General features: G+C 38.4%; 1 protein-coding gene across 1 annotated transcript in view; it reads right to left on the bottom strand.

Moving 5' to 3' along the window:
* Nucleotides 1-24,978, bottom strand: part of LOC122804298 (acyl-coenzyme A thioesterase 1-like) — a 94,068-nt gene that overhangs the window by 53,833 nt on the left and 15,257 nt on the right. The window contains exon 2 of the mRNA XM_044074088.1: nt 18,444-18,643. Coding sequence (XP_043930023.1) covers nt 18,444-18,643 — 200 coding nt within the window. The remainder of the gene's footprint in view (nt 1-18,443; nt 18,644-24,978) is intronic.

The following is a 24,978-nucleotide window of genomic DNA, read 5'->3' as shown; positions in this document are numbered from 1 at the left end:
AGGTTGGATCTGCCCTTCACGAAGCCAAACTAGGTATGATCCCAGGTTTGGAGGTCACAAATATTTATTTATGAGGTCCATAATGACACATTCCATGGCCTTACAGATGAGGCTGGTCAGGTTTATGGGTCTGTAATTTCCCAGGTCTATTGCTAGGCCATCTGTGTGGAGGGGAAGAACTGTAGCTGTTCTCCATTCTGCAGGAAGAAAGCCTTTGGTTAGGCTATGACTGAGAAGGGTACTTAGTAGTGATGCTAGTTCATGTTTTAGCCTGTTTAGAAGACAGCCTGGGATGTCATCTGATCCTATAGAGGCCGTGTTCTTTGTCCTGGAAAGGGCTTTGAGGACCTGCTCTTCAGATATATAAGGTTGGAGGGGGGGAGTTGTAAGTTAGGAGGGGATAAGGGAGTGAGGAGTTTGCCAAACTTATCTGCTAGCAGGTTCGCTATTTCTGTGGGGTCTGTGTGGGATACTGTTGGCCACCAGTTCTGCACATGCTTGGGTCCTACCCTTTAGGTTACGCACATAGCTGTAAAAGGCCTTATGGTTATCCTTGGCCGTACTTGCTAGGTTTCTGCTTTATATACATTTTTGCTTCATACACACACAAAAAAATTAGTTTTACGGTAAATTACTTGATACTGGCGTGGCATTCAAATGGAGACATGCTTAGATAGCTGCTATGACCCTTACCTGGCAGCTGCTCTTTCCCTCACATCTCCATTACTCAGTAGTCTAGAAAATAAAAGGAATTTGGGGATAGCCATATGTTTTAGATCATCCCTGGTTGCCAACAGGAAAGTCTGGAGGTAGGAACAAGATACAGGTTAATTTTCATCTACCCTCAAGTTGATTGTGTCAAGACATTTCTAAAAGAGATTAAAAACCTCCTTGCCAGCTGGGTTGTGTCCTCCCTGTGGTGCTTGGCAATTTCAGCATTTAAGTTAAGAGACTCTCTGGCTCTAAAATAAATAAATAAAATAAAATAAAAGCTTTCACTGTATTTTGAGGGAATTCAGATTTGTTCAGGTGGCTACCTCTGTTAACATATCATCCTGGTTACACTTTTAACATGATACTCTTCTTTGGACTCTGTGAATGGTAAACTTAGCTTGTGATGCCACCCTCTCTTTCTTCCCCTGATGTTGACTTAATGGGACTGATGTAATCAAAGGAAGATTTCACAATCTCTTTATCCAACACTCATTCCTTTCCTGCAGGACAAGGCTGAATGGTTCAAAGGGGCTCTCTGACTAAAACACGTCTCTGGATCCTACCCATGTCATCTACATCCTGTTTTCCCTATGGGAAAGAGCTTTATAGACTGAATTTGATCTCTGTTCCCAACAAATGCAAGGATGGAGGTTGAAACGCCCTTGGAAAAAAGCTGGACTTGAGTGACAGGCTTGAACTGAATAATATTTATGCCCATTGCCAGTCTGAGATCTCACATACAAAAAAGGCAGTTTTTACTTTCCAGGAATATCCAAACAAAAACTAACTGAGCTACCACATCCTTCCATCTGGTAGACAGGTTGTGTAGCCCAGCTTACTTCATTAAACTACAGAACACCCATATACGTACAACATGCATAGGACTGTCCCCATTAGTTTGTCAAGGCTTCCTTTGGACACCAAGGGCTCTATACTGTTTGAGTCAGGGAGAATTTTCTTCTTTTTTGGGTAGAGTTTCAAATTCCTGATTATGATAAGTTCTTGTCCGATTTTTAATACACAACTCCCTACTTGGGACTGATCTCATTAGGGTATTTAATATCCTTATGACAAAATATAAATACTATTCAAAAGACTAGCCCTGCCTGAGCTCAACAGCATACAGTAGACCACAGGATTCGGCTACAGCAATTAAACTCTTGGTATCTCTCTCTTACTGCCAATAACTGGCTAGCATTCTACCTCTCTGGACATGCCCAAGAGAGAGTTTCTCATATACAACACTCTGTACCTATCCACTGTGGTTTGAATCACTGCAGGGCTCAGTTTAGGTTTATTACTTATACATTCTGCTTCTACTGCCAACTAAGGAATTTGATCGAAAGGGGAGGCCACTCCTATTACTGCTATGCCAGTGATAAATAAAAATCTCTTTATTTCAAACATATGCAGCACGTTGATCCCCTAGTTGATGATTTAGAGTTCCCTGGCTTTTTTCAAATAATTTGAAATTCAACATGGAAGCCATTTTGGAAGATTGCTCTGCTTTAATACTTTCATCATTTACTCTCTGCACTGGAGATAAACTTGAGCTTGTATCTGCAGTGCACAATCCTGAGACTGTCCTCAACCTTTTAACATTTAGGGACAAGGTGCAAGCAGTGATTAAGTCTCTATGCTTTTATCCAAAGAAAAGTTTGAGAATGAAAAGCATATAGCTTGTCCAGAAGATATCACTGGGGTTTAGTGATGTCTTGGCTTCCTCTCATCTTAACATCTGTAACTTCATTTGCCTTATGCTTCCCAATGCCGAGACATACCAGTTACATCTGGTGAATAACTCCTTCTGCAGAGCTACTTATGTTGCTCACAGTTACCACTGTATCATACCAATGCTTCAAACAATGCGCATGCTTCCTATCTGGCTTCATAGCATCTTTAAAGTCTTTGGTGACTATTTCCTTTCAAGATCTGGACTTCTTACTATCTACAATGAGTGATCTCTACTATCCTCAGCCAACCAGAAGTTGCTAGCAGTTCCTATGGCACAGTTCATAACTTCTGGTATGCAATCACTCTTTGGACTTGCTGCCACAATGACTCAAAAGTGCTCGACGTTGCCTAAAAACTTTCCTTTTTGACCTAGTTTAACAACGATCTAGCACATCAGTTTTTCTGCTATTGCCATAAAACCTATTACACTTTTACCATTTTATTTTGTGGTTTATTTTATGTTTTACTAAATTTACACTGTAACAACAAACATATTTAAAGAAAAAAGCTGAAGGCTTACTACTATCGATTGTAAGAGGAAGCTTATTCACTAATTTTAATAAGTGTTACATAACGGGTAGCTTAAAAGCATCTTTAAAGTATTACGTAATACAACTACTGCACTTTATAAGTCATATTTACACTTTATTAGTCATATTTAGTTTTAGAATATGGTCCCCCAATCTGGTGCTCTCTCCCCCAGTGGTGCACTGAAGGTGTATTCTGGCACTGTGAAGAGACAAGAGAGGTGTAGAATAAGTGGGAGGCCTCTTCCACAGATGAAATACCACTATTCTTATAATTTTTTCACTTACCAGTCATCCTGTTCGGGGGACAGTGTCAGGTGGGGAGGTTGAGTGGGGTAGTACACCTGTCAAAGAGTAACACAGGTGTCTTAAGGCGAGCTCAGGGAGGACAGAAACCTCCCGTGGAACAGACTGCCAAAAGCTTGCTTTATCTTGATTTTCAGTATGAATACAGACTGTGAAAGTGGGGACTCAAAATCCTTCTGGTTTTCTGGGTTTTAATCAGGAGGTGTCAGAAAAGTTATCACAGGAAAAACTGGCTTGTGGCGGCCAAACATTCATAGCAACGTTGCTTTTTGATCCATCCACGTCAGCTCTTCCCATCTTTGTAAAGCAGAATTCACCCACTAATAGGGAATGTCAGCTGGGGTTAGACTGTCGTGAGACAGGCTAGTTTTAACCTACTGATGATGTGTTGTTGCGATAGTAATCATGCTCAATACGAGAGGAATCAGAGGTTCAGACATTTGGTGTATGTGTTTGGCTGAGGAGCCAATGGTGTTAAGCTACCATCTGTGGGATTATGACTGAATGCCTCAAAGTCAGAATCCGGCCTAAATGGAACAATACAGCACTGCCATAGATCTCCAGTTGGCCAGGGATAGTGGGCCGCAAGGTTGGCGAGGAGCTCTTCTCGTCACTGGGTCAGAGCACAGACAGAAGGGGGCCGCATCCCTCCAGCAGTGCACTGCATGTTCATGGGGAACCGGGTGCTAAATCATTCATTGACCGATTTGGTACTGCTTTACAAGCAAGGCTGAAGTCACCTCTAAGAACAGAATATACTGATAAATCATAAAGCCTTTTGAAATAATTGAAATTTTCCAATCTTATGACTTTTCTGTAAAGGAGCACTTGTAACTCTGACAAGTTGTTCAGTCTGGACTGTTCTAAGTCTACAAATATACAGTATTAGTTTCAATAATGGGTCAGATCAGTGACGCAAGAAGTGGCATATAGATCTTCACAGAATGACCAAAAATGTTCTTAAAAATTCAAAAAGCTACAGAACACAGGATGGAATTTCCGCACCTTCTCCTACAATCACAACTTCACACAACCTTTTCCATACTCAACAACCCTTTCCTCCCATGTTACTCCCTACTCTCTCCCCGGCCTCACAGGAGTACTGGATCAGCATATTTTCTCGGTTTATAAACCCAAAAGGAATACTGGCAAACTACTTTACAAACACACTGTCTCACTAAATTGGAACAAACTCCCTCTCCATATTAGATCCAACCTTTCCTTTCTGTTTTAAAAAGGAGCTTAAATCCCACCTACTAAACGTGAAATTATGCTGTTGCATTGACCACACCTAGTCATTAGTCTCTCCCACTGTATAACCTGTTGCATCTCCTAACTGTATTTCTTTGTTAGTAACTTCTGCTTAAACTTATCTCCTAAACCCTCAGCTCTATAACTAGAGCCTTACTATAGCCCCCTCCGATTCTCCACACTATCTCTCCCCCACTTCCTATCAAAGCATATACATCGTCCTTCTTTTGAACGATTATCTTTTTGTTTTTACTCTCATATGTAGTCAATTTTAGTCCACTATCACTGCAACCCTTAATGTTCATATTTTTTTTTCATTTGTTTTTCTCTTTATAACTAATTTCGTATTTGCAGCGTTGTTAATGATAATTTTTGTCATGTATGTTTATCTTTGCTTATGTTTGCCGAGGCTCTTTCCCCTTGGGTCTCCACTGAAAAAGGGTTGCTTACTATCAATGCAATGCAAATGGTTAATAACCTTTTTTTTTTTTTTTTACAACCTTTTTTTTTACAATTATTTTGTATTGTGATTATTTAATATTTGTATATTGTCACTTTATTTTTATTTATGTTTGCTGGTGCTTTCCCTCTCGGGTCTCCACTGAAAATGAGTTTATTTGCAAACTCAGTTGGACTAACCCGGTTACCAAATGTGAAATAAATGAATAAAATACTGGTCAAAGTTTAAAATGTCTACCTCTGTCCCTAGATCTTTAATTTTTAATGACAGTGTCATTTTTACTATACAAGCATATATAATAGTAATTTTATAAAGTCCCACAATGCTTCATTTACTTATAGTCTAGGAGAACTTTAGCATCCTAAGTATGCAACCCAGTTTGGAATCACCAGTATATATTAGTTGTCCAGAGCACATTTAACACATTTATAGCAGAGAAGGAGCCAGAACAAAGTATGGTCCAGTAAAAAGTCCTGTGAGACATTACCAGTAAATCCCACCGAGGACAGGGATATACAGATAACCCCCTTTCCTGACCCAATTGCTTCCTCTTGCTTAACACCAGTGTTTTATCCACTGAATTACATATGGATCAGTGTTCAACAAGTTTAGCTGGTCAATTATTTCACTATGTTGGAAAACGTTATATACCTTAGCAAGGTCAGCATAAGCAGCATGCACTGCCAGTCTCTCATCAAATGCTTTTGTTACCTCTTCAAAGAGTGCCACAGAAAATTAGTAGGCAAGATCTCCTCTCTTAATGTTGCATTGTTCCACATCTAACAGATATATGTCCTTTGTGTCATCATGTAGGAGCTCCCTTACAACTCTCACAACAATTTTACATGTATTTATTACTTATTCTGAGTCTTCAACAGTAGTCTGTGTAAGCAACAAAGTAAAGCTGACAATTGTGAATTTTTTTTTGGATCTAATGTATCCCACTTGTGAACTGGTACCACTACCACCAGATTAAAGTTGTTTACACATGTGAACATTCTGTTTAACTTATTCCCACTTCAAGCACATTTTTGTTTACTTCCATTTAAGCACCCATACCTACCGATTGTGCCCTGTAATTTGGGGGTAGCTTCTTGACGATTTACCAGTTAATAAATAACTGCAGCGTGAGAAAGGGACAGGTACAAGTAAAAAAATGACTAACTCATTCTAGGACACCGTGGCAAACGCATATTAATCACTTTATCATTATTCATATAGGAGCAGACATTCGAGTCGCCTGAGGTGAAGGATACCCAAAGTAAGAATACTGCAACATGAGAACAGAAGGACGATTTCTATTCAAATTTTCATTACAGAGACCAGCATGTTGAGGTGTCTATCGGGAGCTAGGATCCGCCACATAACACACGCACTCAAGTCACTCCAAAGCAAGTACAAATATGACTCCATCATTGTCCATGCTGGTGTGAATGACCTGAGACGTGCCTCCCTGGACTACATGAAAAGAGACATAGAGGAGCTCTCCGATTATGTAGTCCAGGCTGGTATGACCCTGACCCTGAGCAGCATCTTGCCCTCACCAAGAATGATACCACAATACAAAGACAAGATGATCAGCTTTAATAATTGGCTCAAGTACTGGTGTCATTCTAAGGGGATCCAATGTCTGCCTGCCTGGGATGACATGTTGGACAAGCCACACTGCATCGCAAGGGATGGCTTACACCTGTCACCACTGGGCTTCCAGATATTGGCTAAGGCTCTTGCCACCCCCATAGTGCCTTTTTTTAGGCAAGGCTCAAAAGACAAACCCACCTCCTTAAAAAACAAAAATGGAAAAAACTAAGGGTAATGCTGCTCAACGCCAGAAGTCTAAATCTCAAGATGCAGGCACTTGATGCACTCCTCAGCATGGAGAACATCGACGTCTGTGCAATAAATGAAACCTGGTTCAAGGCTCCTGAGAGCACCCCAGCGCTACCAGGCTATACCTCATATCATGCTTTTCGGCCCCAAAACCCGGGCCGAACCACAAAGGGAGGGGGAGTGTCCATATTCATCAAGGACACCCACACCTCCAGGTTAGTAGCAACACATGAAGCATCAGAGACCATTCAGGTGCAACTAACCATAGGCAAAACTGCTACACAACTGGTAGCATGTTACAGACCACCCTCCCAATCTCAAGAACCCCACTCAGCCTTCCTGAAGACATTGGAGGATATGAATGTATCACAAAATACCATCATACTGGGAGACTTCAACTACCCAAACATAGATTGGGTACATTATTCTAGCCCTAATACCCTAGCCCAAAGGTTCCTGGAATTCATAAATTCAAATGCACTGGAACAACTAGTCACCTCTCCCACTAGGGAGATAATATACTAGACCTGATCATCACAAACATGGGGACAAAATGCTCCACACCGGAAGTATACCCCTCACTAGTGAGATCTGACCACAAACTAATCACCCTGGATATACATATCCCACCTCCACCCCAGCACAAAAGACCACAGTGAAAAACTTCTCAAAAGCAGACTTCACTCTTCTTAAGACTGAGATGGTATCCTTTAAGCCCACTGTGCCAGTGGATACCACATCCCACAATGCCGAATCCTTCACAAATGCTTTCTATGGACATCTCCAAGAATGCATGGATCATGCAATCCCAAATAAATCCAAGTCCCTCTCCACCAAAGGCAAGCGTCCTGTCTGGTGGACCTCAGCCATTAACAAATTGTATAACAAAAGAAGGAAGCTACTGCATGTCAGAGCAAAATCCCATGAAGGGAAGACATCTCTGATCAACATTAGCAGAAAACTACGTTCTCTCATAAAAACATCCAAGGCCAACTTTGAGAGAAAAATCGCTAAGGACACTAAAGATAACCACAAAGCCTTCTTCAGCTATGTTAGAAACCCAGGTGGAAACCCTCAGATATGCTCAGAGTTAGTTCACAACAAAAAATACACTGAACCCACAGATATTGCCAACATTCTGGCTGACAGGTTCAATGCAAATTTCTCCCCTCCCTCACCCCCAAAAGAAGAAATACTTATCCCAGCTGAATGTAATCTCCCTGTCATCTCACATGTCCAAGTGAGAACCGCCCTAAACAAAGCTAAAAACACAGCATCAATGGGACCTGACGGTATCCCGGGTTGCGTGTTACGTGAACTGCAAGAGGAGCTAAATCCACACATAAAAATGCTATTTAACCTTAGCCTTACTTCGGGATATGTACCTGAACACTGGCGTACAGCAACAGTGGTCCCACTCCACAAAGGGGGTGCCTCTACAGACCCTGGGAACTACCGCCCCATAAGCTTAACCAGCCTGGTCTGCAAAGCTATGGAAAGAATCATTACGGAACTCATAAACAGAGACATAGGGGACCTACAGACACTTGACCCCACCCAGTTCGGCTTTGTAAAGGGCAGATCCTGCCTTTTGAACCTGGTTGACTTTTTCAAAACAGTCACTAGAGCCATTGATGAGGGCAAAGCAGTCCATACAGCCTACCTGGACTTGGCTAAGGCCTTCACACAATACCCCACTCAGGCATCATAGATAAGCTCAACAGCTTAAATGTAAACCCTTATGTCACTAGATGGGTTGCAAACTGGCTAAAGGACAGAACCCATAAAGTTAAAATCGCTGGAGCAATGTCAGACTCAAAGCCAGTCACAAGTGGTGTCCCACAGGGATCTGTCCTGGGACCCCTCTTGTTCGGCATTTATTTCTCAGATGTTAAAGCAAACATGGGAGGGCTGTGGCTGACAAAGTTCGCAGATGACTGCAAACTAGGCGCCATAGTCGATACACCAGCAGACACATACATCCTACAAAAAGGCCTCACAGAAACGGACAACTGGTGCCGGAGTCACGGCCTTAAACTAAATGCCAAAAAATGTATAGTCATCCCCTTTGGGAAAAACAAAGTACCCACAAATTATCACATAGACAGCAACCCACTGAGTACAGAAAAAGTAATCAGAGACCTAGAGACCCAAGTTGACAGCGACCTCTCATTTGACACCCACGCTGCCAAAGTGGTTAGAAAAACATTCTACCTTGCACACCTCATCATGAAGGGATTCACATCCAGATCCAAGGAGGTCATTGTACCCCTATACTCCTCCTTCATCAGACCCATGATTGAGTACAATGCCCCATTTGGTATGCATCTCACCCGGCATTTGCAACAGCTGGAGAGACCACAAAAGTACCTCACCAAGAGGATCAAGGGTCTCCAACATATGTCTTATTCTGCCAGACTAAAGAAACTTCAGCTCTATTCAGTAGCATACCGCCTGCTCAGAGGTAATCTCTGCCTGACGTACAAGGCCATGTCCAATCAGGATCTGATGGACATGCTCCACCTCAAAAAATCCAAATCCATCAGGACCACGAGAGCTAAAGACTTAAACCTCGGCACAAGTATGAATAGGACATGCTGGAGGGATAGATTCATAACCCAGAGGCTTCCCATGCTTTGGAACAAGATCCCAGTTCGTATTAGGCAGAGCCCTCACTGACTCTCTTCAAGAGAAATCTTGATGAGTGGATGGGAGATCGTAAGTTTACCCCAGGGGTCACATCTGTGTCACTGCTAGACAGGGGCACAGTAAACTTATTCTATAATACAAGGGGACCTTCATTGTGTCACTACTAGACAGAGGCACAGTATTCTAAATTTATTCTGTACATTTTTTGTACTATTTCATGGGGTGGCAAAAGCCACATCACTATGGCTAGGCTTACAAATGCCCCAGGGCAGATAGCCTAGTACTATACTATGAAACTATGAAGATATCATAGGAGACAAGTTGCTGCTGTCCATATATAATGCAGAAAATCATCCATACTTCCGAAACCAAGTGATTTACAAACTACTGCATGGCATCAAATAAACTTTACGTGACAAAAGATTGTCACTTGCCCTGCAAGTTATATAACTTGTCTTAGGAAATATTCAGTATTATTGATTTTGTTATACAAATAAGCATACATTTTCTTCTTTCTGAAGACAGCTCAGAAAACAAGCAACCACAAAGGAAATGCCTTAATATTATATGAAAGTTCACGCCTGGCTGAACAAAAGTGACCTGCCAATATGTGTTGTACAGTTTACAAACTATGACAAAGCGCTTGTGAAACTTCACAAGAAAATTGTGGACATGTATGATTTATAATATATTACAGTATTAATACAGAGACTACATATGCATTTTAATCACTGTAAAGATAACGTTTTGCTGACAACATTACTGTCCATACCATAGCTCTCAACTGTTAGTTTCCGAATTATGGATGAAGCCAAAAAAAAAATGGACACTTTTTTAAATAGTAGAATTCAACTTGGAAAGTTGATAAAAATAACAGGATGGGAATTAACACTTTTTCTGAAGTAAAATAAGTCTAATAACAAGGTGCATTACTTTTTTTTTTTTTTTTTTTTATAAAGGTGCTGAATTACACTTGAAGAAGAAAAAAAAACTCCAGTTTTAATGGGAGAGAAGAGCATAATTTTGAACCAAAACCAGTGTCAGTTGAGAAGTATGGTCTGAAACTTTTTACAATTACTACTCACAATATACATTTTAATGACGTAAGTTACTTACGCTCTAACTTGATTTTCAGAAAATGGGCTGGAATGCAAAGATGTGTGTAGGCTGCTAGAGGTGTGGCAATCTAGAACTCAGAGGTGTTAATGAATCAACATAACTGACAGGTTTAGCTGTTTTCATTGATTCTATACATGACAGAGGTTGTACCAGCTGTTTCACAGTGTTCTTTGGCTGGAGCACCCTGCTAGGGATGAATTGTATGTCTTGTGCCCACTAAGTACAAGGAATATGCTTCAGTTTATCAGTGACCCTGCCCTGTCGGACTATGAGTACTAGACAGCAAACAAGTGAATGATTCTCCTCATGAACTCTAAACAGGTATGTTGCCAAGTCCCATTCAACTTGAATTTTTTATTTATGTATTTTATATGTGGTAGCAATGATCAGAGATGTAGTTATACAAGGGATGTCTCCGTAGCACTTTCACACACATCTCTGCTTAATGTGGAGTTTGCATTTTTTTTTCCTGCAAGTATACTCATTACATCCTGCAACTCCATGAAAGGTGTATTCAGTTAAGTGCGTATGTGCCCACAGATTTGCAATAAAGAAAAGGACTGGGGGGGGGTATATATATTTTCAACATATTAAGGAAAGTTACATAAACAAATAGCAAACCGACGACTAGAAACACTGCCAGATTAATTGCTATTTGTTTGCATTAGTTATATTTTATTTACTGATGACCCATTTACCCTAGCTGCTGATGTTATTTTCATTTGTTAGAGTTATATTAAGGAAAGTTGGTGAAATATCACTAGCAGAAAATAAGAAATCCCTATCCCTCACTGCAGGCAGCAACAAGACCACAGTATAAAAAGGAACTGTGCACAATTCTGGAGACCTCATCCTGGTAAATGACTAGACAGAAGCGGTTCAGAAGATGTCAAAAGAATTGTCTGCAGTACATATTAGAAGACATGATAGGTTCTTCACACACATTCTTCTGACAAGGAAGCAGAATAACATATGACAGGGATGGAGCAAAGTCTGACTTAAAAATAAGACGATAAAAGAGAAAGGCTCAAAGAAAATACAAAGAATCAATACTTCTCAGAAAGGGTATTCAGTGATCTTCACAAAAAAATGCATAAGGTCAAAAATAGTAAATGATTTTCAGAAAACAGGTTATAACCCAAGGCCTTTCGGGCCTGGAGAAGTAAGCTGTTAAATTGCAGGTTCTGCTTCTCTATCTCCACAAAGAATGGCTATGTAGTCCTCATCTGACATCAGGACTTATTTATCTATGATATAGACATTTGTCCAACAGTTCTCATACCAGACCCATCTCATTTTACTTAAAAAAGAAACGTCTTTTTTTATTTTACTTTTCAAACAAGAAATCTCTTATTAAATTAGCACCTATGACATAGGCAATCATACATTTATATAACTAAAACAAACCATGCTGACATATTTTTGGTTGCAAACATTATGCATCATCACTTACAATCTATCCAGTCATTGTCGGTTACACATTACATAGCTCATTCAAATCCTGCCTTCTTTTAAACTTCATTCCTCCTTCAAAACATTGTTCTGCATGTATTGTTCCCATAGTTCCCATTTTTTCTATATAATTTGCTCCAGTTCTTTTCAAGATCTCTTTTCCAGTTGTTTTATCTCAGTTACTATATTCACTACTTCTTGTGCAGTTGGTTTAGACTTTGATTTCCATTTTCTAGTAATTGCTTTTTTGACAGCCACTACAATTGCAGCGAGGTCTTATTATGTCTAGGCAATTCAGATGCTGTATCACAGCTCAAAAATCATTTCCTCTGTTATACCAATTTGCTGCAGGGATTTTTTTTTTTTTAAGTCTGCCAACTCATTATATTCCCAAAAAAATGTTCCCAATTACCTCTTTCTTCCACATCACACCTCCAACATTTGCAATCTACCTGAGAAAAAATTATTTGGAGTCTACTTGGAATATAAAAATACCCATGCAAATACTTCTAAGCAAAGATCCTGAATAATCTAGACTATGTGGCATATTTGGGAGTCACACATATATCTCCCATTCTTTCTTTGTGAAATGCTTATCCACTCTCTTCCAATCCTTTCTACACTCACCTGATTGATTCTTATAGTTATGCAATACTTTATATGCCCTATTTAATTATCCATTTTTTTTAACAGCAGCTTCTGTTCTAGAGTCTACTAAAAACTCTACCAGTGCTTGCCTTTTGCTTAGGATCCCCCTATTTTTTTCTCTTTGCCTATACTCTGATATCAATCCTTGATGAGGAAAGCAATCTCTAGCCTGCAGTCCAAATAAATTCTTGGCCTCTTCCCATTAATTTACCTTTCCCTCTGTAATTATTTGCTCTCAGTACATTGGTTCCTTTGCCATTTTCTCCAGTAAATTCCAACCTCCTATTGTCTGTATCCCTAATTGCATTCCTCCCTATTGCAGAATCTCCTTTCTCCATCCCTGTGTTGGCTTAGTTCTTAGAATACTTTCTGATACTTTATGAATATAATATTCAGTATGTACGTACTCTCCTCAAGGATCTGCATCCAAAATCTCAGGCTCTCCTTGTTTCCTGAGATTTCCCCCATTTCATCATCATCCCTTTCCACTTTGAAATACAACTTTCTGCCAGTGCTATATACAGGAGTCTTAACTGTGTAGCTCTGAAATACCACTTCAAATCAGGTAATACCAAACCACCTTGTTCAACTGGAAGGATCGGCTTATACCACAGGACTCTCATCGTCTTCCCCTTCCAGATAAAATCCATCCTTTAACTTTATTAATTGCTAGCCGCAACTTCTCCTCTGGTTGATAAAAATATGCCCGACCTGTGCATAAAAGGGACTAAAAACATTTTTCACTGCTTGTATCTTGCTATCCATATTCATAACACAGAGCTTCCGATTTCTTAGTTTTTGTGGGAAAAGACTAAAAGTGCATATCTTTAGCTGCCATAACAGAATCCTTTTAATCCATACTCCTCAGTACTTCATTGTATATACATATGGATATTGCTGAACCAATTCATCTGTTGGTATATAGATTACAGCTACTGCCTTTATTTTATCTTCATTAATTTTCCATCCTGAAAAAACTTGAAAAATAAATGTTCCACAACATTGAAAATGTCCTTTTCCAGTTTTATTAGGTATTAAATATGCAAATAAAGCAAACTTTCTTTGACTACCATACCAATTATATCCTTTAATGTCGAGGTCCCTTATGTTCTATGCCAGTGTTCTTAATATAATGCAAATAAAGGGGAAAGAGGATACCCCTGCCTATTTCCTCTGCTCAAACAGAAATTATCAGGGAGGAACCCACCCATTTTAATTTTATCCTCCGATCCATATCTATCAATTTTGGCATCACCTTTGCCATTCTTTTATCCATTATAGACAAACCCTTTATAAACATGGTTTAGAATCAAAGAATACCATCTACTCCAGAGGACTTACTTGTTGATTGGTTATACATCACCATTTTTCTCTCATCTCCTCCTATTCTAATGGTTAGTGATTGAGCCTCATCTACCTCTAACCTTGGGATATTTAAATCTTCTATAAACATTTCCATTTGCACTTTTTCTTGAATTCTATTTCTCTGCTTTGTACAAATTTTCATAAAATTTCAAAAATATTTCTAGTACCACTACAGAATCTCTGGTTATCTTCCTTGTTATAGGCTCCATCAGTTTGCTGACAATCCTTTCTACATTTGCTTGCCTGAGCCACTGTGCTACAAGTTTTTGTGCTCATGAGTTATCAAAAACAGTTGCTTAACAGCATTCTTTCTAAACTCATGTATATTATTGAAGTAATCCCTTATTTTCTGTTTAGCACCCTGCAATTACTCCTCCTCTTTTCTGTGAGATCCCCCCTATTCTGCAATACTTTAACCTTTGGTTAGTTCCTCTAAATAACTGTTACTGTACTTCTTAACCATCTCTCTCTATTTCCAACCTATTATTAAACTCCGTTTTATCCCACTCCCTAGCTACATTTCCAGAAGAAATTTCTGTCTTTCCTAATAACTCCCAAAAAATCTCCAATGCCCATTCCTTAAATTCTTCTCTTTTTAACAGATAGGTAGGAAGAGATTGTCTCTCATTTTATTTATTATTGCCACTTGATCTGAAATTGTTATTAGACACGTATCCAAGCTTTCAATTAAATGCACATGTTCCTGTGACATAATTTCTGCTTAGCCCAGTTTATATACCTGGGGGAATAATATGTAAATCTACTTTGAACTCCTAATACTGAACTCACATCTTCCTTACCAAATATTTTCATAAGTTTCTTCAAAGATCTACCCTATTTTCTTACATTCTCCATTCTGGACCCCCCAGATACATCTTCACTCCTGCAAATCAAATTCCAGTCCCCACCTATAACTAATATTCCATGCTGAAAGCTGATTTCCTCTCCCAGAATTGTCTTAAACTCCATTATAGCAGTTTCAGGTGGAATATAAATACATGCTAGTATAATCCTCCCTTATCACTGTTCCCTTAGTACTACAATTCTATTATTCCATTATTTTCCTCTTCTGTCACTACTGGAGTGCCTCTTGCAATTAAAAGTACTCTTTTCCTTTGTCCAAGGTATTATACTGAATAACCATCTTTGAAATCCACATGTTCAGTTCTTTCCCAATGTGTCCCCTGTAGCAAAACTTATTTGCAGTCTGCATTTTTTTTTATAATTCACGACTTGTTTTCTTTTTTGTATATAGCTGTGAGACCATGGAAAGTGCTGTCATTACTTTAAGAAGTTATTACTATCTGTGTAACAGTTCTTTTTTTTTTTAAACATCTATGTTCAGCATCTAGAGACATGTATACACTAATGTTTGGCAGTTTGATATTTTATACAGTGTCTTATCATATTCATTTTAACATGTCACATCATACAAAACTTTTTGTTTTAATGAAAACCCTCAAAAAACACCACAGGACACCTCTAAAACCTATTAACTTAATACTAAAGCACTATGTACAACTTCAAATAATGAAGTTTAACCCTCCTAAACTGTCCCACATTGACAGCCACATTCCCAGGTTTGAATTAACCTATAATGGTTATCCATCCCAAGATGCCCGATACAGCCCATGCTTCTACGTCCACTAAGAGCCGTCTGTTTTTGCAATATCTTTATTCCTCTCCCAAATTAGAAAAACACCAGAATTCTTTCAGAAAACATTATCACCTTGCCATTGAAAGAAAGTATTCTGTTTTCACTATCCCTTATCAGATTTTCTGCATAGAAACATAAGAACCAGATAAATGCAAAATTGCCATATTGGTTAAGGTGTTTAACTAACAAATGCAAGGTAGTGAATTTGAATCTCACCTTCGGGAAACTGGCTAAGCTCAAAACTGCTTAGAAGGGCAACTAGCCTAGTAATTGCCTATGAACTTAAGATACACAGCTGCCTCCACTACAAGCACTTACATTTTTGCTACAGAAAAACTTTCATTATATGCAGTGTTCTTTTATTTATTTGCTTCCCCTTAAAACTTATTAAATCAAGTCAAGGGTCTTAACCCTGTCATTCCCCAGTGAAAAAGCATATCAATCTTTTATTTTATAATTCTCTTTTGTCCAGATTATTCCTCCCTTTTTACACTGCAGTGCCTACATTTCTCAAAACGAAAACAAGTAAAAAGAAAGAAGGAAAAAAAAACCAAGGGCACCCATGTGCTTTATTATCCTTATTACACACAGAAATAACTGAGAAGCTTTGCTTCACAGCATGCAGTTTATGTCATGCATTATAAAAATACTACTGCTAACAAAATTTTGTTTTACTTACAACATATTCTTCCTCTTCCTCTCTCCTAAATGTTCTTCCAAACATGACATGAAGTATGGCATTCCCCTACAAGTTAAAGTCAAAAGGACAAATATTTCCAGATTTTCTTGTTCCATCACATTAACAAATATAATGAATGTTTTGTAATCCCACATTTATTTGTCTGTTTCCAAGTTGCTGTTTTTCTTCTCGTTTATCTCCCATCTCCCAAATCCAGTCACTGCTATTTCCAACATACTCCCGATTCTTCAACTCTTGTGCTTTTTTCGGTCTCTAAAACATTTTCCTTTGAAAACACTGGAAAATGTTTCACTGGCAAAGTCTCTGTATGGGCTTTATTACCAGCAGAACCAGAAGCTGAATCTGTTTCTGTTTGATAGCTCACTTTTTGTTGGACAAACTTCTGTATTTCTTCCCTAGCATGTTCTGCATAAAAAAAAAGTTGTTTACCCTCCAGGAAAGGATATTTTAAAAACAGCTGGATGCAGCAGCTTGAATCTCTCCTCCTTATCAACATTCCCTTATTAGTGGAATAAATGTACTCCTCTTCTACCTGGTAAACAGTGAATAATTATCTTCCATAAACACTCTACTGCCTTCCAATTTGCCCTTCTACAACAGTTTTGTTAGAATCAACTCCTTCTTCTGGAAGGATTGCATCTTAGCTATTAAAGGCCTAGGTTCTTTCTCATGGCCAGATTGGAGCACACACACAATGTGCCCTTTCAATTAATTCCAACTGTGGACCAGTCTAGTCGCTTATTTGTGCTTTCATAAAATTAATACAATCTGTTCCTACCAGCTTGCCTAATACAGCAGAAAATGTCAGGTTTTTCCCTAGGTAATCTGCCATCTAATTCTATTATTTTTTGAAATATCTCTTCATGGGCAGTCTCATACTCAACCAGCCTTTTCTTCATTTTGACCTCGGATTTTTGCAGTTTTATCACACCTGAATATCTGTTTAAAGCTTCTTCCATTTTTTTCAGCCTTTTGTTATTTGAGTTGATATACTCCTTCAGTGTTTCCTTATTTTGCAAATTTGACTTAATTTTCCCCTCTAGATTACGGGAAGTCAGGTCTTGCAGCAAAGCTGGAGACTGCACTGCTTTTTGCTGAACAGCTGCATGATTCTTCCCCACCTTTAGTGACTTTTTTTTCAGGTTCTCTATGAACTTTTTTTGTTGGCATCCAGGCAATGCACTTACTAGCCAGTTACTGAAATTTACCCAAAAAGACAAGTTCACTGGCTCTCTTGAAACTTAAGAATCCGTGCAAGAACTATTACCAGCTTGCTAAGGACATTCACAGTCGACTATAATGGGGCTAGTGGACTGTGTCACTGGAGGGTCTAACCACTGACAGAAGATTCAGCATCTAGAGACCTGCTGTCCATTTAAGGGGGAAGAAAGTTGGGGGGTGAGATTGTTCTCTTAAACAGAGATCAGGGAAATCTTCATTTGCTCATGAGTGCCACAAATATGGAGAGCCGACTTTCTACTGCTGCACTTTCAAAAGACATATCCACTGCAATTTCAGTACGCACACTGCCTAGATTACAGTATCCATAGCTAGTGCATGATGGCTTGCCTGCTTATGGGACTTTTCTTCCTCAAATGACACAAATTAGCTGGAACCATCTGATGAAAACACGTGGTAGAGTTATCATTAGCATAGGAGAAATTAATGAACTATTAATAATGATAAAGATAGGACCAACATCTGCAGCAGGAAAGCAAAAAAACAACAAATATGAACTTTTTTCTTACACAGCATTGTTTGTTTCTGTCTTTGCCAAGTATGGCATTACCAAAATTTTCACATACAAACATTTCAAAGTTAGAGTCCTGTACCTGACCGTGTTACTGTGTGCCAGGTACAAGTAACTACTTATTAATCAATTTTTCTGACAACACCTATTACAAAGGATCCCTAATACAGTATCACTGCTCTCTACTTTTCAGAAGCAAGAAATCTTTACATATAAATGTACACATGTATATATATTTTAATATTAAACACACACACACAAGATTTTATGTGAAGACTTACCTTAGGATGGTGCTGCAGAAATATAGCCGCTTCCTCAAAATATTCAAGATGGAAATCAGTCATAATCTGTGGCAGGTCCTCAAAGCCAAAATAAGGCAGGGCAAGACTCGCAAATCCTCGACTCGCAAGCAAGCTAGCTCTGTATTCTAGAAGACCTCCATCACCAAACAGGTCGATAACACCTGGGAATGGGCCATCTCCTAACAACAACATATTAGTGACATTGACAAAAGCACATTTTTCTACTTCATAAGTTGTTTGTCATTACAGTATTGTCCCTGCAGTATCATAACAAACCAACATAAGCACACTGTCTCCAGCTCTGTTTCGCCATATTCAGTGGTCATTAACATACTATCACTATTACTGCAGTAATAGTGAATGTGTCCATTGCCAAACTACTATTGACCAAGTGGTGAATACAAGGCTACAAAACACTTTTGTTGAAGTCAATGCAAAATTACTAAAGCTGATGTGATCACAACACTGGAAATGCAAATGCTGAGCCCAAAAGTACACTGCAACTATAGCTGCAATTGCCACGGGCACATTCTTACTCAGTACAGTCAATACTGCTGCTGCAAGAGTCACACTATTATCTGGGACTACCTTCACAATTCCATCACAACTGGATCGCGCACACACACAGCTGCTGTTACTAGTGAAGAACATTAATTCAAGATGGTTCAATTACCCACATCAGCTCAAAAGTCTCAGTATTTAAGGTCCCACATGCATCTGTCACAATGCAAATTAAAAAGTTGCAGAACAAGCTGTTACTGTCACAACTTTCTTGTGTTATTATTATTATTATTATTATTATTATTATTTTGTGCCACCTGCTATCAGTCTTCCCATCTCCAGCTGTCCCAGTTGTTTCACTTCATGCAGCTACCAGGCACGGAGTCTGTTACCCACTGCAAATATTCTAATACCTAGCTCAGGGAGATGCATGCCACGTGGAACATACAAGGCTATCAAAATAAATACCTTGTGGAGGCTGGAATCTCATCCACAGTGTTCCACTACAGAAGCATTCTGAGCACCCATATGCTACAGTAATTATCAGAGTACAGAAAAATATATGAAAAGAAGACGTGTTTACCTTATTTACTGCATTTGTGTACCAGGATGATCCAACTCAGTAGATGAGCTACCCCTTTTCAAAGGCACCCCAGGAAGAAAATTTCCAAAATAAAACAAGTAAACAGTAAAACAACTGCCAATTCATTTTAGATAAGCATGCTTACATTTTAGGTCAATGTAAGTTAGTCAAAGTTTGATAAATATTTTTTTTACATCTGATATGGGAATAGATCTCAGTAGGATAAAATGTCATACAGTGTTATATTTCAGGACAAGAAAATGAAAACAGAACACTGATGATTGACATATATTGAAATTTGTTGCAAAGCTTTTTGGCAGTTTTTTTTTTTTTTTTTGTAAATAGTGAAGCTGAGAATAAGCATAGGAGGTTTGTTGCTACAAAACTTTTGGGCAGAATTTTGTTTTTTTAAATTGCAAGGTTGACAAGAAGCATAGGAGGTTCTTTGTTACAAAGTTTTAAGGCAGATTTTTTTTTTTTTTTGTAAATTGTGAGGTTAACAAGTGTAGGAGGTTCTTTGAAGTACAAAGAACAGTAGACCACATTATGTCAAAGTTTGAAGTACAGTGAATAGAATTTCAGTGGAAAATATGAGTATTCCTAATCCACCCAACAGAAATTCTGTTGCTGAAGTTCCTTTGGCAGAAAGCTAGAAGCTTTGGATAGAGAAATGTGGTTTACTCCTCTCTCTGACTGGAATAAAAAAGAAGCCCGAATATGTTTTAAAGTAGTTCACATTTCTGCATGTTAGCAACGAATAAGCCTTGAAAATGTGTGTTTTTTAAAAGAGGAGAAACACAGAACAGCAGCAGTTACAGAGAAGTTCAAGAATTACCGTGACCCTAAAAAGAAACTATTTACCATTTTTCTTTACAGAGGCTACAGATGGTTGTGTTAATAAAATAAAAAAAAAAAATCAAGAATTCAGAATAAGTTTACAGTACAAGATATGATCAAGGGGCAGTCTATTGCTAAAAACAGACAAGGCCTTATCAAGAGCAACTGCAACTACTATACAGAAAACTAATCAACTGAACAAAGGGATGTATGCAAGATAAGGTGCAAGTCAAAATGCAAAAATGACAAAATGAGTGTTTTGAAAAAGTAAGGGAAAACAAGAAAATGGTAATTAGGTGCATAAAACACAAGGTGCATTTTAAATTTGAGCCTTGTTCCACGCATTGCATCTCCACAAACATGCAAATGTTTAACTCTTTTGCCTTTAGTTATATATTACAGGCAGTTAAATACGGTTGTTTCTTCTAAGATTATCACTAGATGATGCCATTTATTTCAGTTCCATGTTTTTCAATGATTCAAACAGAATGGTGTCTCTACAAAAAAAGATGACCAAGATCTCTCAAACTGTTTTGGATTACTCACTACATAAATTCATAAAGCCTCACAGAAGTCATCTTATGGTTTATCTGTAATCATTCTAAGTGGTACTCTGAGCTTGTTAGTAAAAAGCAACAGCTTACATAGCAAAAAAGGATTTTCCTTGATCAATAGTGTCTATTTCCATAACTCCCAAATTTTTCAGAATAGCAGTGACCGCCCATTTAAACCTGGTAATGAAGCAGCTCTCTCCTTTTCTCATCTTAGCACTATGGAGACTTGACATCAATGATTTCACTACACAAATAATGTCCAATACACAAAACTCTGTATTCTTGGGATTTTTTTTCTCCACAACTGTCCTCCTTTCTCTGTCACTACATTTTCAGTAGACTTTATGTTCATGTTTAAATTCTCACTAAAAATGGTCCAGGACCTGCTGCATTTCACACATGTCCCCCTATATTCCTAAACATCTCTACAAGTTCACCAGTTAACCCAGTGTCACCTAATAATTGGTTCCTTCAGGACAGGCTGCACCCTCTAAATCCTCGAAAAGGGTATTAGCAGTACCATTCTCTTAAGCTGGTCTCTCAGCTACATCATAAACAGCTACCATTCGACTACTCATTTTCAAGAATTTTTGATAATGGAAATAAAAGCAATAAATAAAAAGGAGATTATTTTACTTTTGCAACATGGATAATAAGACTGTTCATGGACCACTTTCAGATATGACCTGGGTCATACAGCAAAGGGAGAGGAAATAACAATATATGACATTGGACATTTCAGTTGTCTGACATGAATATAATTTTTTATACAATGCAACAGACTATGCATAAAACACTAAAGAAACTTTTTTTTTAAAGTAAAAAAAAAAATCAAAGAATTCTTGCGTTGATGTTAAGTATATAGTTATTGCTGATTATTAGGGAAACATGCAAAAACACTCAGTAAAAACTCAAGGACAAGCGCACCGATATAAATCTGAATATGAAAGAACGGCTGCTGTAAAGTTCACCACAGAAGTATATCAGTTCATGTGCAGCACAACACTTATGCCAATCTAAATAGGGTCTAAATATAATTTTAACATGAAGAGTCACTAAAATAAGAACTGGACGTTCTTTGGGGAAAGCTGCAGCTAACAGAAGAAAAACATGCCAGGGATATGCTGACACATGCTACTGCTACTGGCACTACAAAGAGAGGTTGCCTAAGAAACTGCCTTATTTTACTTCAAGAAGAAATAAGAGGTTGCCTAAGAAACTGTCTTATTTTACTTCAAGAAGAAATGACACATTTGGGGCATAACGTTCAAAAACTGAGAAGAATATAGTTTCCCATTCAACTCAAAAGAAATGCTTGGAAAGGACACGTGAATGACATTAGGGAATAGGAAACTGCAAAAGATATAATGCACTAGGTGGGAGTGAAGAATCAAACAGAAGCAGTACATAGCTGTGCCATTCACAATGCATTCCTTAACAATCCAAAGGAAGGGATGTTAATGCTACAATGGCCAGGGGAAGGTTACCTATGGATCGGGGGGGCACTAATTTGTTTCAGATCAAAGAAGCAAATTATCCTGTGTGTACATTATTCCAAGCTACGTAAACTGTCAGATGTATTCGCAAGGGTAATCAGTGGGTTAAAGTATACATTCTTGAGACAAAGGATACCTGGTGTCATATCTGCCAAATGGTCCACAAACACAAAACTCAGGAATTCACATTTCCGCAACAGTGGGAATTCATCAAACATAACTTTAATTAGACAACAGGTAGTGTGGACTAGCCAAATGGAAAGAACTCTGCAATAGTGAAGAACGTCAGGAGAAAGAACTGCAGCAAAACTTACAGTCTTTTACAGGGATATAGGAATACTCCACAGGGATATAATGGCTCAATACATTATGGCTATATTACCTGTCACTCTTGGGAGTTCCCCAAGGCTCCATTCTTGGACCTTTACTCTTTTCTGCCTTCACTAATAACCTTCATACTTCCACTCTAGAAGCCTCAGTCATCCAATACGCGGATGACTCAACACTAATCTGCTCTTCTCCTTCCCTCCAAGAACTGCAAGCCCAAACACAAGCCTCCTTCCTCTCCATGGAAAAATGGCTTACCAGCTCCCAATTAATACGTAACCCCAATAAAATCAATCTACTCATCTTCCGCCCTAATCACTCTTCTCCCCCACCACTCTCTTTTACTATCCTTTCTAACAACAAAACTACCATCCCTCCAGTCACACACACCAAACTCCTAGGTGTAGAAACTGATTGCAACATGAACTTTGATACTCACTTCTCGATCACCATAAAGAAAGTACACAAAAAACTGGAGGGGTTATATAGAAACAAAACATTTATCCAAATAGTACCAGAGCTAAAATAGCACAAACCCATCTCACCTCCACACTTCTATACGCCATACTCACCAATCTCATAAAATCAGAATTATTCAAACTTGACACCTCCTTTAACAAAATTGTACGATTCGCCAACAACAGCCCCTACAAAACACACCAATGCACTGCCCTTAAACAACTCAACTGGCTTGAATTCCCCCATCTCCTTCTCTATAACCAGCTCATACTAACCTATAAAATACTCTACTACCCCAAAAAATCCCCAGCATTACAAAACCTAACACACTCATAGCAGTACTAGGTTTCTACGCTCCAACAACAAACCGCAGCAACTTCCTCATCTCAATTCAAGAAATCTCTACACACACATACAAACTAACTGGGTTTGCCACTGTGACACCCCAGGCTAATCCTATCCCATCTTAATTCTGTCTCACTTTAGTCAAATCTCCTCCTTCATTGTCATTCGTTATACTTCTCTTATTCTTGTCACTCTCACTTCTCTAGTTTCACTTTTCCTCCACTTCTCCTCTCCCACTTCCAAATGATGACAATTATGCATACTCTATAATATTGTATCATTCTGTATATTTGTACTGATAACTCATTGCTCAACACTATTCAGCTCACTGAATAATCTTAGCTTAACTTTGTTATGCTTTATTCTTATGTAAATCTTCTTATGTAAACATACGTAATCCTTGTCATATAATGAATTAGTAACATGCGGTATAACTGGAGCTTTCCTCCCTGGGCTTCAACTGAAAAAGGACAGTGTCCAGTCAAACAATCCTGGTCACCAAATGTAAAATAAAATAAATAATAATAGTTTATTCATTACTGGGCAGAAGGATCTACTTGGCTACATCAGTGATAAAAGAATAAAATCAATCAATACAAAGTAAACAAACTCCTAGAGAAAAATCAGCAGTGAAAAATGATATTAAGAAAAACTGCTGGAGACTACCTCAACCTCAAGGTGGAAAGACAGTAAGAATACAAAAGTCATGTGAAAGTTCACAGCTTGAAGCTAAAATTGCTGGTAAAGCGGTCAAACCCAGATCCTATACTGTTCCTGGAAAAGACAGAAAGTTGAATGGAGAAATCACGGACCTCTATCCAACCACAAATATACTGAAGTCCAAGGAAAATGGGTAACCAGAGGTATCACAACCAGCACTGTTGCAAGAAAATAGACCGTTCAAGCCATAACTACCAAGAAAAGCTATAATCCAACAAAGACCATCTCCAAAAGGAGTTTACAAGTCCACATTGAATAGCCCTACAAAATATTTTAAATTTGGATAATCACTGTAGAAATCATTAGCGGACTGGAGTTCCGCTGTGGCGACCCCTAACCGAGAAAACTTGAAAAGACAAACAACAACTGTAGAAATAAAAATAAAGACCACTCAAAAATCTGTCAGAGAATTTAATACGGAAGAGTAAGCACTTTTATCACAGAAACGTAAAAATCAGGACTTGATTTTTTGGTCAATTACTTCCTTTGGCATTTTTAAGATCACTGTATTTTTTGGTCAGTAGTTACTTCCTTTGGTGTTTTTAGGATCACTGTAGAAACCAGACAAATATATGGATAGTTCAGGAGTTAATTGTGACACTAAAGACTTACTACACAGTGATGTGAACAAATACATACATAGACATATACAAATACACATTTTATAGCTAGAGAAATGAGTAGCATACAAG

The sequence above is a fragment of the Protopterus annectens genome, chromosome 6.part0, assembly GCF_019279795.1.
Source record: "Protopterus annectens isolate FY-2018-M chromosome 6.part0, PAN1.0, whole genome shotgun sequence".
Taxonomy (NCBI): domain Eukaryota; kingdom Metazoa; phylum Chordata; order Ceratodontiformes; family Protopteridae; genus Protopterus; species Protopterus annectens.
This window is presented reverse-complemented; position numbering and strand designations above follow the sequence as displayed.